At 46.9% G+C, this 13667-nt stretch overlaps 1 protein-coding gene across 2 annotated transcripts in view; it reads left to right on the forward strand.

Moving 5' to 3' along the window:
- Ercc3 (ERCC excision repair 3, TFIIH core complex helicase subunit) overlaps window positions 1-7918 on the forward strand; it is a 35625-nt gene extending 27707 nt beyond the window's left edge. For both annotated transcript variants that reach the window (XM_052741790.1, XM_052741791.1), the window contains 4 exons: window positions 1666-1783; window positions 3604-3722; window positions 5844-5996; window positions 7499-7918. In XM_052741790.1, the coding sequence (XP_052597750.1) occupies window positions 1666-1783; window positions 3604-3722; window positions 5844-5996; window positions 7499-7630 (522 nt within the window). In that variant the 3' untranslated portion in view covers window positions 7631-7918. The remainder of the gene's footprint in view (window positions 1-1665; window positions 1784-3603; window positions 3723-5843; window positions 5997-7498) is intronic.
- Window positions 7919-13667: the final 5749 nt, after the last annotated feature.

A 13667-nucleotide genomic window follows, 5' to 3' on the forward strand; every position in this document is an offset into this window, starting at 1 on the left:
GATGTTTGTTAGGAGAGTTCCCTCCCTAGGTAGACAGCAGCAGCATGGCGGGAGCTCTGAGGAGAACTGAAGCCCACAAGGCAGAGTGGGAGTCCTGGAAGAAGGTTTCCAGCACAAGCCTACAGCCGAGCTGTCCCTGATTCCGGGGAGTTGTGGGCGGGTACAGTTGCTAGGGCTCGGGAGCTGTATCCATTGTATCAGTTAGCTGGCTCCTGTGTTCAGAGTCTGACAACCAGTCCCTCTTCTGTCACTGGGTACCTGGTGAGTCTCCTTACAGACTGACAGCACGTAATGACCTGTCTCTGTAGCAGCAAGGACCAGCTGTGGAGGTGGAGACGTTTGTGAAAGATGGAAGGGAGTTCTCCCATCAGTGTGATGATGGACTTGCTTGCTGCTTTTACTAAAGAATTAACTCTCAGCTGATACCACAGGCTATAGAGGATCCTACTGTATACGTAGAGCATTGTCAGCATTGATGATTTTTTTTTTTTTTACATAATTGTCAATGCTGAGAATGCAGTCTCGCATAAATACATCAGTCAAAATAACAGTTGTATGCTTGGGACCATTCCAGAAATTGTTGGAAATTCTATCCTAAGCTCAAGACCAAATTTATTGAATGATTTTTAAAAAATGAAACTCAAGAGTTAACTGTTGAAGCAGCAGTTTTAAAATTAAACATTCTAACACAATATAATACAAAGATATACTAATTCAATACTCACATGCTTAGGAATGATTTTAGGAAAAGACTTTGTTTTCCATAATTAAACCATTATATAAGAGCAGAAAAGTTTGTCTGTGGAATTGAGATATTTTAAGCAGCGTTTGTTTGTGTTGCGAGGGTGAAGTGTATGTGTTGTGCATTTGGAACCAAGGCTGTAGTGAGATTATGCATTTGATTAAACATTCAGAAACCCTTAAAATTGTTTAGTTACATTTATTTGCTTGTTTGTTTGTTTGGGAGAGGGCTGACACAAGTGTGCCATGTTGTATGTGTGGAGGCCAGAGGACAACTTGCGGGAATTGGTTCTTTCCTTTTACTTCATGGGTCCCGGGGATTGAGATTAGGTCTTTGGGCCTGGAGGCAAGCACCGTCACCTGCAGGGTCACCTCAGACACCATAGCCCTAAGAAGCTGTGAGAAGAAGAGTGAGGTGAAGCTGGAGCTCAAGTCTTAAGACCTGAGTCTTTACAGTCTGGTGGTTGCGACTGGGTTTGCGGCTGAGACCCCCAGCTGAGGAGTGGCTCTAGTGAGGTCTTGGGGGTAGTGCCTTTCCCTGTGTGCACTGTCCACCTGTGCTGCTGCAGGTGTCCTGGTCATCAAGTAAGATGGGCTTTGTACAGACCCATTTCTGTGGCAAGGAGAAATGAGTTGTGCCTAGGTTCTGGGGTCATTCTGAGGTCCAGTGTGTCCCCACTGCCTGTAGTGGCAGGACCATGACAAGAAGAAGAGGGATATTTCCCTCTACTATCTCCACCTAGGGATGAATAGGGAGGTAGTTTAGTGGGAGAGCACATACTTAGCATGCCTGAAGCCCTGATTCCACCCCTAGAACCACAGAAAGTTAAAAATTTAGATTCTGGACTAGTTGATAGTTTTGTTGTTGTTCTTACCGTTCCCTACATAAAAACTCCCAAACTCCTAGCTGCTTTGTTTCTGTAGGTCGGTGATACATCCTTCGATCTGCCCGAAGCAAATGTCCTCATTCAGATCTCCTCCCATGGTGGCTCCAGACGGCAGGAAGCCCAGAGACTGGGGCGGGTACTCCGAGCCAAAAAAGGTAAGGCCACCTTTCCTCTGCTTCCACAGGCTGGCCGACGGCCTCTTACCACATAGGTTAGGAAGAGTGGAGGTGGGCTGCTGGCGTGTCTAACCACAGTGTGCCTTGCTTCAGAGCTGGGGAGCCATTGAGGGGAAGGGCCCAAAGCAGGGCTTAGAGCCTACAGTCTTCATTACTTCTCATGCCACAGGGATCCATGTTCTCCATGGTCTTTGAATGGTGCGTGCGTGCGTGCGTGCGTGCGTGTGTGTGTGATTTTTTTCAAGACAAAGTTTCTCTGTGTAGCCCTAGCAGCCCTGGTACTCATTTTGTAGACCAGGCTGGCCTCAAACTCAGAGATCCTCCTGCCTCTGCCTCCTGAGTGCTGGGATTAAGGCATGCCCAGCTTGAATGGCAGTTTTTACCAGTAACTTCAAATTCACTGGGTCGTAACACCCTCTTCTAGTCTCTTTAGGTGCGCACACATGGTATACACTCAACAGAGACACGCAAACACACACACTGAATCAGAAATAAAATCTGGAGATGAACACTGCTCTCTGAAGAGGCCCCTGTGGCCTCCCTCCACACTGCTGCTCCCTCCATGACAGCTGTCCACCTCTGATTCCCACCCTCCCTGAAGTTCTTCTCCGGCTGTAAGGGAGCAGGCCTCTCCTCCCTCTAAGGCCTCCTGTTTCTATCACTGTGTACGTACTGTAGCGTTTCTCTCTGAATGCTTTCCTCCACCTGTGTAAGTGCCCGGGCTTACTCACCACTCCAAGGTCACCTGATACGGCCCGGTTGGAGGGGCCACAGCACCACCAAGCCTGGGACATTTTTTTGAGAGCAGTCAGACTGTTTATACCTTTATCAGAATCAGAATACAGCGCCAATTGCCAAGATCAATACAGTTGTAGTTGCCAGGATACAGTGCCGTTTGCGAGCCGTACGGGGTACACAAGATTAATGTCTAAGACCAATTGTCCTGTCAAGTTTCCAGGCTTCGTTGACTAATAAGGGAACATACAGAGAAACACAAGGCGGCCTGAACGCTTCACTGCCTGAGGGACTATGTGGTGTCTCAGGAACTGGAAGGCACACTGTGTCCCAGGAGTCATGGACTCTAACCTGAAAAACCTAGATACATGCCTCTCAAGGCAGCTAGGCCAAGCCAACTCCATGGTCCCTGCACACCTTGACACTCAGTCATGGCCTTGAGGCTCTCATTATACCAAACCTTATTCCTTTTTCTTTTTTTTTTTTTTTTTTTTCGAGACAGGGTTTCTCTGTGTAGCTTTGGAGCCTGTCCTGGATCTTGCTCTGTAGACCAGGCTGACCTCAAAGTCACAGAGATTTGCCTGGCTCTGCCTCCCTAGTGTAGGGATTAAAGGCGTGCGTGCGCCACCATCGCCCAGCTCCAAACCTTATTCCTAAGAGGAACTTACCTGCTTGCTTTCCTTTGTAGACTGTCACTGCAGCCTTTTCATGGTGTCTTAACAGATTCCCAGGATCAAACTCAGATTACCAGGCTTGGCATCTGCTTAACCATCCTGCTCGTCCTCCTTGTTTCTTTTTAAGTTTGTTCTGTTTATGTTTGTGATGCTGGGGACCAGACCCAAGCCCCCTTTGACATGCTAGGACAAGGTCACTTGATCGTGCTCTTCAGAGCAGACGGAGTGTTAATGTTGATGCGATCCCATGCAGTCGGGGGGTGTGTGTGCGTGTGTGTGTTACACACAGGATGAGGAGCTTGCTCACTGCAGTGCGTGTTTCTGGTTGGGACCCTGGTGTTTCGGTGACTACTGTGGGTTTTCCTTGCCTTTTCTCACCTTTTCCTGTAGGGATGGTCGCAGAGGAGTACAATGCCTTTTTCTACTCACTGGTGTCCCAGGACACACAGGAAATGGCTTATTCTACCAAGCGACAGAGATTCTTAGTGGATCAAGGTTACAGCTTTAAGGTATGTATTTGTTTACCTCTGGTTAGGCTCTGACAAAAGTCGGGGCACCAGCCTAGGGCAGCACTCAGGCAGGCCGCATGCTCTTTTGTCTCTGTAAATTGCTGGGGTAACACTGCCAGCCTGGCAGTTCTGAGGTGCCGAAGCTTTGTAGTCACTGAGAGTCTGAATCCTGAGGTTCTTCTTGGGGGTGGCCCTCCAGGTGGCTTGGAGATGTGTTCCTTAGCTGGAGAGGCCTGATCCGAGGTTCTGTTCTGAGGGAGGAATGGAATAGTTTTAGAAGCAGAGAAGAAAACTCCTACTGTGGCCTACCAATAGTATGTCATCAGGATGCCAAGTTCGAGGTTCTTAATTTGTAAAAGAACTATACATGGGTCCCTGTGTTAGAGTTCTGTAAATGAATGGAGCTGATGTAATAAATGTGTTTACCAGAAGGACACTCATTAGAGTAGTTTGCTCAGTGTGGTCTGGGTAGTCCAGTCATGACGGCCTCACACTAGAGACGAGGCGGGGTATCTCAGCAGTCTCAATCTGGTCTGCATGGCCTGCAGGATTCCTGGAAAGTGCTGGTTTGCAGTCTGTGCTGGAGTCCTGCATAGGTTATTTAATACTGACTGCAGAAACAGGGTAGGTGAACTTGCCAGTGAGAGTGAGGGCAAAAAGCAGTTTCCCTTTCGCATGCCCTTTGATCTGAGCTGCCACCGGCAGGTACCGGGTCGTCTGGGTGTAGTGTAGGTCTTCCAGCTTCACATAATCTTAGGTCAAGAGAGTCCTTCCCTGGAGTGCCCAGCAGCTTGCCTTTTAGGTGATCCAGATCTAGGCAAGTTGACAACCAAGACTAGCCATAACCGGTCCACCCTGTGTCAGCTTGACACCCAATCACACCTCCTTATGCCATGCTTAAGTTCCAGAGGAGTAACTCCACCTAAAACGATCAGCTGTCCATGTATGACCACACACACACACACACACACACACACACATACATACACACACACAGAGTGGTTTTTTATTTATTTATTTATTTATTTATTTATTTATTTTGAGGCAGCAGTCCCTTTAGGAATGTTGAGTTTTTTCAGTGATTCATGACAAATGTGATGATACAAATTTACAGCTCTTTAACCACTGCTGTTATCTCAGTTCATGATATATTACATGAGAAAGAAAGAAAGGAAGGAAGAGAGAGAGAGAGAGAGAGAGAGAGAGAGAGAGAGAGAGAGAGAGAGAGAGAACGAACCAATATCTGCTTAGTGTATGTGTCTGCGTGCTCTTAAAATAGGACAGAAACAGCCACCATTCAAATATATTCCACTGGTCTCTTTAAGCCTGGGTGATAGTTCCATTGTTAGCCTTCAGCAGAGCAGTCCTGCCACACTTCTTTAGCTGTGAAGTGAGTTCTTTGGTCAGAGTTAACGCAAGTAGGCCAGCCTTTAGGTTCCTACCCTGAGTTCTGCCTCGACTTCCCTCAGTAATGGACTGTAGCCTGGAAGTGTAAGTCAGATAAACCCACCCTCCCCCAAAGTTGCTTTTGGTCAGGGTATTTTATCATGAGACTAGGACATTTTGCTTCTGAGAGAAAAATCTGGTCAATTATATTTAAATTTTCACTATGAATGTTTTGCTTGCATGTGTGTCTGTGTACCACATGTATGCCTAGTGCCCACAAAGACCAGAGAGGGTTTGGGGTTCCCTGGAATGGAGTTATAGATGGTTGTGAGCCACGATGTGAGTTCTGGGGACTGAATCCAGGTCCTCTGGAAGAGCAGCCAGTGGTCTTGTCTACTGAGCCCTCTCTAGCCCCTGGTCAATGAATTCTTGACATCTTGTATGAATAAAGTACTTCTTGCTAGAAGCCCAGGACGCCAGGTCATGGGGTGGAGTGTCCTTGGGTGTCCTTTCCATGTTTTCCTTCCCTCCTGGTGCAGGATGGGAAAATACAAGGATTGTTTTATAACACAAAGGCTCCTCTTCTGATGTGCCCCATCGGGAGTGCCCTAATCTCTGTCTTGAACCAGTAGTGAAGCTCTGGTTGGACCAGTGGAGGTGGGAAGAGGTGCCCAGGAGCAGGTGCAGTGGGGATTTGGAGGTGAGAAGAGCCTGTGTCTGCCATTGCTCTTGTAGGTGATCACAAAGCTAGCTGGCATGGAGGAGGAAGAGCTGGCATTCTCCACCAAAGAGGAGCAGCAGCAGCTCCTGCAGAAGGTCCTGGCAGCCACTGATCTGGACGCAGAGGAAGAGGTGGTGGCTGGGGAGTTTGGCTCTAGATCCAGCCAGGTGAGTGAAGAGAGAGGGGTCTTTCTGTAGGACGCCCACTATACGTAGGCACATGTGTACATATATGATGTGCTCGCACTTGCACACATGCGCACACACACATATATATACAAATCTGTGAGCATGTGAGCAAGTAGGATTGGGGGGAAACTGAAAATTCTGCAGAAACACCCCCATTATTTTTAATGTGGGTGCCTTGTAAATATATCACCAGACAGAGGGGATTACTACAACAGTAACTGGGATCCTGTCTGTCCATATGACAAGCTGGTAATATTGGGGCCCAAAGAGCTAATAAATGCTGTGTCTGTTGGTTTGGGGTTAGCTGGCTCACCATGCTTTCCACCTCAGTGAGAGAGCTCTGTTGATGCTCCATCTTTGGAGCAGATTTGGTCATCCCCATTTTACAGACACTCAAAACTTGTCCATGGCTTTGGAGCTGAGTCAAGCCAGGATTTCCTGGCTTTCCCATTGGTTCAAATCCTTGCATCAAGTCTTAGGAGATTTTAAGGGACTCCCACCCTACCTTTCTTTTTAATTATTTATTTTATGTGTATGGATATTTGCCTGCATGTGTGTCTGTATACCACATGTGTGCCTGCTGCCCACGGAGGCCAGAAGAAGGCATCGGATCCCTTGGAACGGGAGTTACAGACAGTTGTGAGCTTCCGGTGGGTGCTGGGATTCAAACCCTAGTCTGAAAGAGCAGCCAGTGCTCTTAACTGCTGAACTATCTCTCCAGCCCCAGTCCATCCTAACTCTTAAGATTCTGTGCAGGGACTAAGGATGTTGCCTGGTAACAAAATGTCTGCCTGGCGTGTGCAGTGTCGGGCCCTGATTTTTGGCCTCAGAACCACAAAGAAAGGAAAGAATAGGTGCTGTTGAGCAGTTGTCATTAAGGGAGCCATTGTAGTGTTCTGTCACATCAGAGTGCCGGCAGTGTTCTAGTCCCGTTTTTCTTATGAGCTGGAGCTGGCCCAAGTGAAGCTCTTGGGCCTCAGTTTCCTGCTGTGTAGGTTAAGGTTATAATTGTGAGGGTCAGGGGAGGTAGTATATACACAGTGCCTAAGACACAGAAAGTGGTCAGAAGGATATTTTAAAATTTATTATGTGTATCTGCATGCACAAGTGTGTGTGTGTTTGTATGTGTAGGGGGCACATTTATGGAAGTCAGAGGACAACTTTTGGAGTCTTTTCTCTTCTTGTGCCTCTTTATAGGTTCTGGGGATCAAACTCAAGTTGCCCTGTTTGCACTGCAAATGCGTTTATCCAACTCACCAGCCCAGAGAGTGTTATTTGAAAAACAATGCCTGGGGGTTCAGCTTGGTGGTAGAGTACTTGCCTAGCATGCACAGTGCACTGGGTTCAATTGCTAGCACCACACATGTGTGTAAACACACACACACACACACACACACACTACAGAATTTGATTATGAATGTTGTAAGAGGGTCGTTCCTTTGGAGATTAACCTCAGCCTGGCTTCTTCCTCTCCCCCACAGGCATCCCGACGCTTTGGCACCATGAGTTCTATGTCTGGGGCAGATGACACTGTGTACATGGAATACCACTCCTCCCGAAGCAAGGCTTCCACAAAGCACGTGCACCCACTTTTCAAACGCTTTAGGAAGTGACGCCTACCATGTTGACTCGTTGAAGCTGGCTGCCTAGATTAGGGTTGAAAGAAAGACTTCTCAGTGTGATAGTTCCTCTCCAAGTCTATGTACTTTGCTAGTGTTGATCTAAATGCAATACCTGTTGCCGGACTGTGCTGAAAAACAGTCAGCATTAGGGTTCAACTCTGCCTTCATGGGGTGCCCAGGCTTTAAAGAGGACAGAAAGACGGTGTTTGTTTGTTTGTTTGTTTGTTTCAGACTTGCTGAGAGTGGATCATTCCTGTATATAAAAAGTATACCACTTAAGGCACGTTTGTCTTTGTTCTACCTGATAAATTAAAGAGTGGAATTTGGAGGGCCCTGGAGCTGAAAGGAGAAGTGGACGCATGTTCCCATCCTCACCCAGAGGCAATCTCCAACTGATAGCCACTTGCAAATGAAAATGTAGTTTTCTCCAAAGGAGTCTTTCGGGGGAAACAAACTCCTCTTAAGGGTAGGCCTCATGCCCAGCAGTAAACAGCCAACAGGAAACAGACTCAGTGGCATCTTTGGAGGTTCCTTGTCTCATAATTTCATGTCAGGGCTTTCCTTTTTGTATTATTAAAAAAGTGGAATTTGGGCTGGGTGACAGTGGCGCACACCTTTAATCCCAGCACTCGGGAGGCAGAGCCAGGGGATCTCTGTGAGTTCAAGGCCAGATTGGTCTACAGAGTGAGATCCAGGACAGGCACCAAAACTACACATACAAACCCTGTCTCAAAAAAACAAACAAACAAACAAAAAAAGTGTAATTTAAGCTCTGTATAAGTCAGGACTCTCTAGAGGACCAGAACTGATGGAAATTTACTAAGCTAGCTTACTTTGAAATGTTAACAACCTGAGAGGTTTTAATATTTCTCACCTGAGAGTCTGCGAACTGGTTGGTCCACGAGGCTCAGTGCCTCAGCACCCAGTCTTGAGCCAAAAATATGGAAGAGTCCTGGTTCTTAGGGATGGAAGCCTGGAAGCCCTGGTTCTCGTGCCGGCAAAGGAATCGGCGGCAGCTGGGTAAAGAAGGCTGGTGGCAGGAGAGGAGGTCAAGCCAGCAAAAGGTGAGTGATCCTCTGTCGCCAGCCACACCCCCTGTTAGATCCAGGCCCATACCAGATGTGCCACACTTGGGGGTGAATATAATTTGAGGCAAGTTGACACTACAACCACTGCATGCTTAGTATTGATCATGAATTTGAGAGGATCTAAAATCACCTAGGAGGGCTGGAGAGATGGCTCAGCTGTTAAAGGCTAGGCTCACAACCAAAACTAAAATCACCAAGGAGACACACCCATGGGCTTGTCTATGAAGAAGTTTCTAGATTAGGGGAATTGAGGTGGGAAGACCCACTCCAAACATGTGGCGCCGTCAGGTGGGCTGGGATCCTGGACTAGAAGACAAAGGAAAACGCTGGGCACCCAGCATTGCTCGACCTCTACTTCTGACTGCAGCTGCAAAGTAAACAGCTGTCTCCTGGGCCCGCCACCATGACTGACTGTTCCCTTGAACTGGGAGACAAAGTAAACCCCTTCCTTAACTTGTTTTTGTTAGGTATTTGTCGCAGCCATGGGAACAGGAACTAACAGACCCTGAGACCCAAGGCCTGTGGAGTGTCAACACCAGGGGCTGCTGTTTGCTGTTCTTTCTGCCTGTGCTGCTCCTGTTCACTGCTGCCAGATACTGAGGGGTGCAGAAGCTGCCACATGCCAGGGCTGCAGGAGTTCTCACCTCCCTGTGATTGCTGTCCTGTTTTAATGCCATCGTGTGTGTGTGTGTGTGTGTGTGTGTGTGTGTGTGTGTGTGTGTGTGTGTGTGTGTGCGCGTGCGCACGCGCACAAGCCAGAAGTTGGTGCCAGGTGTCTTTCTTCAGCCACTCCACCTTTACTGTTTGTGACAGATCTCTCACTGAACCTGGAGCTCACTAGGCTGGAGAGCCCTAGGGACTCACCTGCCTCTGTCCTGAGCCCAGCCTTGGGGTTGTAAGCGTGCACTGCCATGCCCAGCTACTTAATATAAGTTCTGAGGATCAAACAGGTCCTCCTGCTGCGTGGCAGGTGCTGTCTACCGAGTCAGCTCCCCAGGCTGCTTTCTCTCATTGCCTAACTTGAGCTCACATTCTTAACGTTTAAGGGTTTTATATTCTTATCTATTAGTTAGTCTTTTGATCTATTATGAGTTAATTTTTCTCAGTGCTGGATGTTGAACCCAAGGCATTGAACATGTTAGATAAGTGCTCTACCACTGGGCCACACCCTAAGATCTTGAGTTAATTATTGTAGTGGATGGGGTAAGGTCCTGTTTTATTCTTGTGTGTGGATATCCAGTTGTACCACTTATATAGGGTATTCTTCCTTCATTAAAATTGTGCTGGTTCCTTTTTCCAAAAGAAGCTGACTGTGGATCTCCAGGTTTATTTTTACTCTTGATCCTCTTCCACTGATAGAGGTGTCTATTTTTATGCTAATACTATACTTCTTGATTATCAAAGTGTGCTGGTTGTTTTTTTTAAATCAATGTGAAGTCCATTAAAGTTATCTGGGAAGAGGAACTTCAATTTAAGAATTGCCGGGGTTTGGGGATTTAGCTCAGTGGTAGAGCGCTTGCCTAGCAAGCACAAGGCCCTGGGTTCGGTCCTCAGCCCTGAAATAAAAAATAAAAAATAAAAAAGAATTGCCTCCTTCAGATTGGCCTGTGGGCATGTCTACCAGGGATTGTCTTGATTAACGGTTGATGTGGGAAGGCCCAGCCTACTGAGTGGTGCCACTCTGGGCAGATGGTCCTGGATTGTATAAGAAAGGAAGTGAGTAAGTGATAGGGAGCAAGCTGTGTAACACAGATTGCTAAATGGTCTTATTAATAATAATAAAAAAAAAAACCGGAGCCAGATATTGGGGCGAAAGCTGAAAGATCAGAGAAACAGAACAAGCCACAGCCAACCTCACCTTACTAACTCCTCAGCCTCCAAGAGCAAGACTTCCTGTTTACTCACGCCTTATATACCTTTATGTGCCCTGCCATCTTCCTTCCTTCCTAGTGCTGGAATTAAAAGTGTGTGTGCTTCCCAAATACTTGGTAGCAAAGGCTGAGATCTCAAGTGCTGGGATTAAAGGCATGTGCCACCATGCCTGGCTGTTTCCAGTATGGCCTTGATCCAGACTGATCTCTGTCTCCCGAGTGATAGGATTAAGGGTGTGTGCCACCACTGTGTGGCCTCTATGTCTAGTCTAATGGCTGGCTCTGTCCTCTGATCCCCAGATAAGTTTATTAGGGTACACAATATATTGGGGTACACAATATATCACCACAGAGCCGGTAAGCAGCATGTCTCCATGGTCTCTGCTTTGGTTTCTGCTTCAAGCTCCTCCTTTGAGTTCCTGCCTTGGCTTCCCTTGATGACAGACTGTAACCCATAAGCCAAATAAACCCTTTCCTCCCCAGTTCACTTTTGGTTAGTGTTTATTAAAGCAACAGGAAGGCAGACTAGGACATTTCCCCAGGAGATGGGTTTGGAAATGAAGCCTGGCTTTCAGCTTTTCAGGCCTGTTTTGGTTGTTCTGATTTAAATTTAAATACAGTTTAGAATCAGATTGTCAATTTCTGCAAAACACACCTTTTTAATATGAATCACATTAAATCCATAGATAAATCTGCAGGGTATTGCTGTCCTAATGATATTAAGTCCTTGTGAATGTGGATGTCTGTTTAATGGGTCTTACAGAATGTTTTTCAACAGTGTTTCATAGTTTTCACAGTCCAAGTCTTACAGTTCTTTTGGTAAGTTTATTTTGTATGTGGTTCTCTCCTACCACCTTTATCTCTGTATACATACAGATGAGTGTGTGTGTGTGTGTGTGTGTGTGTGGTGGGGAGATTAACACTGGGTGTTTTGTCAGTTTCTCTCCACTTCATTTTTTTAATATTTAAAATTTTTACTTTGACTAGTTGATGCATTTTTTTTTTTTTTTTTTTTTTTTGGTTTTTCGAGACAGGGTTTCTCTGTGTAGCTTTGCGCCTTTCCTGGAACTCGCTTTGGAGACCAGGCTGGCCTCGAACTCACAGAGATCCGCCTGGCTCTGCCTCCCGAGTGCTAGGTAGTTGATGCATTTTTATAATGTCTCTTGATCATGTCAGCCCCCAGCTCTCCCCAGAACCCTCCCACCTTAATGCCTCCTCTTCTTTTACAGCCCATTGGGTTCACTTAGCACCCCCGCTTGAGTGCACATAGGTAAATGACTCCTTCTCTGGCAGCCATCAACTGCCAACAGCTCTTCAGCGAGGAGGGCCCCTCATCGACCCCTCCCTCATCCACGCTGGAATGTTGACTCACTCGATCTTGTGCACACCACTACTGCTGTGGTGTGGTGACATGCCATGTCCACAGACAGCATTTCAGAGCACCCTTCCCATCCTGCAGCTCTCACCGGCTTACTCTTTCTTCTGTGACGTTCCCTGAGCCTTGTGGGTTGTGTGCATGTAATGTAGATGTCCCGTTGAGGAGTAAGCACTTACTAGTCACTGTCTTAGTCACTGTTCTATCGCTGTGAAGACAGCATGGCCAAGGCAACTCTTAGGAAATAAAGCATTTAATTAGGGGTTTACAGTTTCAGAATCCATTGTCATCATGCGGGGAACATGGCATTCAGGCAGGTACTAGAGCAGTAGCTGAGAAGTACATCCTGACCTGCAAGCTGAGAAAGACAGGAAGAGAAACAGGGCCTGGCATGGTGTGGTGGTATTGTGTACCCCAAAATATTGTGTATCCTAATAAACTTATCTGGGTCAGAGAACAGAAAAGCCACAAGATACTTAGGCTAGAAAATGTTAGCACACGCCTTTAATCCTAGCATTCCAGAGGCAGAAATCCATGTGTTCAAGGATACAGCCAAGCATGGTGACTCACGCCTTTAATCCGAGAAAGCAAGCCTTTAATCCCAGGGAGTGATGGTAGAAGGCAGAAAGGTATATAAGGTGTGAGGACCAGAAACTAGAAGCATTTGACTGGTTAAGCATTTTGGCTGGTTAAGCTTTCAGGCTTTCGAGCAGCAGTTCAGCTGAGAGCCATTGGGATGAGGACACAGAAGCTTCCAGTCTGAGGAAACAAGACCAGCTGAGAAGTTGGCCAGGTGAGGTTAGCTGTGGCTTGTTCTGTCTCTCTGACCATCCAGCATTTCACCCCAATAACTGGCCCCGGGTTTGATTTTATTAATAAGAACTTTTAAGATTCCTGCTACACATGGGCTTTTAAAACCTCAAAGCCCACCCCCAGGGACTCTTCCTCCAACATGGCCACAGTATATGAGCCTTTTGGGGGTCATTCTTATTCAAACCACCAGTCACTTATTCTCAGCAATTTGATCAGTTATTAGTCTTTCCATTTACTGCTGCCCATGGCAAAAGCTTCTCAGACCACTATTGAAAGCAGCACTAAGTTGTGGATATAATCATACTTAAAAGGCAGTTTGGCAATTTGTCCGTTTAGCAAAACAATAGTAATAGGTCACCCAATAGGGTCTATGACCTCCCTTGTCACAGACTTGACCAGGCTGGCCAGGCATGGACTTCCTCCTCTGGAGCAGGCCTCACATCCAGTCAGGATGGTTTACTGCCCTAACAGCCATGCTACTGTTATACTAGTGGGTACATCTTATCTGGCAGGTCAGTGTCAGAGCATGCAGGGTCCATCCCTAGATAAGACCGTTGACTTCCCTCCAGTGGCCTGCAAAGCACCTTCCAGCACTATGAAAGCCAGCTAGCATTCACCTTAGTTTTTGGGACAGAGTCTCACTGAACGTGGAGCTCACAGATTCAGCTAGACTGTGTGGGCAGCAAGACCTTGGTATCCTCCCATCTTTTGCCCCTCAAGTGTTGAGATCACAGAAATATGCTGCCACATTTCTTTTTACATACCTGTCAGGGTCTGAACTCAGTCTTCACAGATGCACAGTGTGTTAGCCAGTCTTGTGTCAACTTGACACAAACTAGAGTTATCTGAAAGGAGGGAGCCTCAGTTGAGAAAAATGCCTC

The sequence above is a fragment of the Peromyscus californicus genome, unplaced genomic scaffold (assembly GCF_007827085.1).
Source record: "Peromyscus californicus insignis strain IS unplaced genomic scaffold, ASM782708v3 Scaffold_17__1_contigs__length_78620276, whole genome shotgun sequence".
NCBI lineage: Eukaryota > Metazoa > Chordata > Mammalia > Rodentia > Cricetidae > Peromyscus > Peromyscus californicus.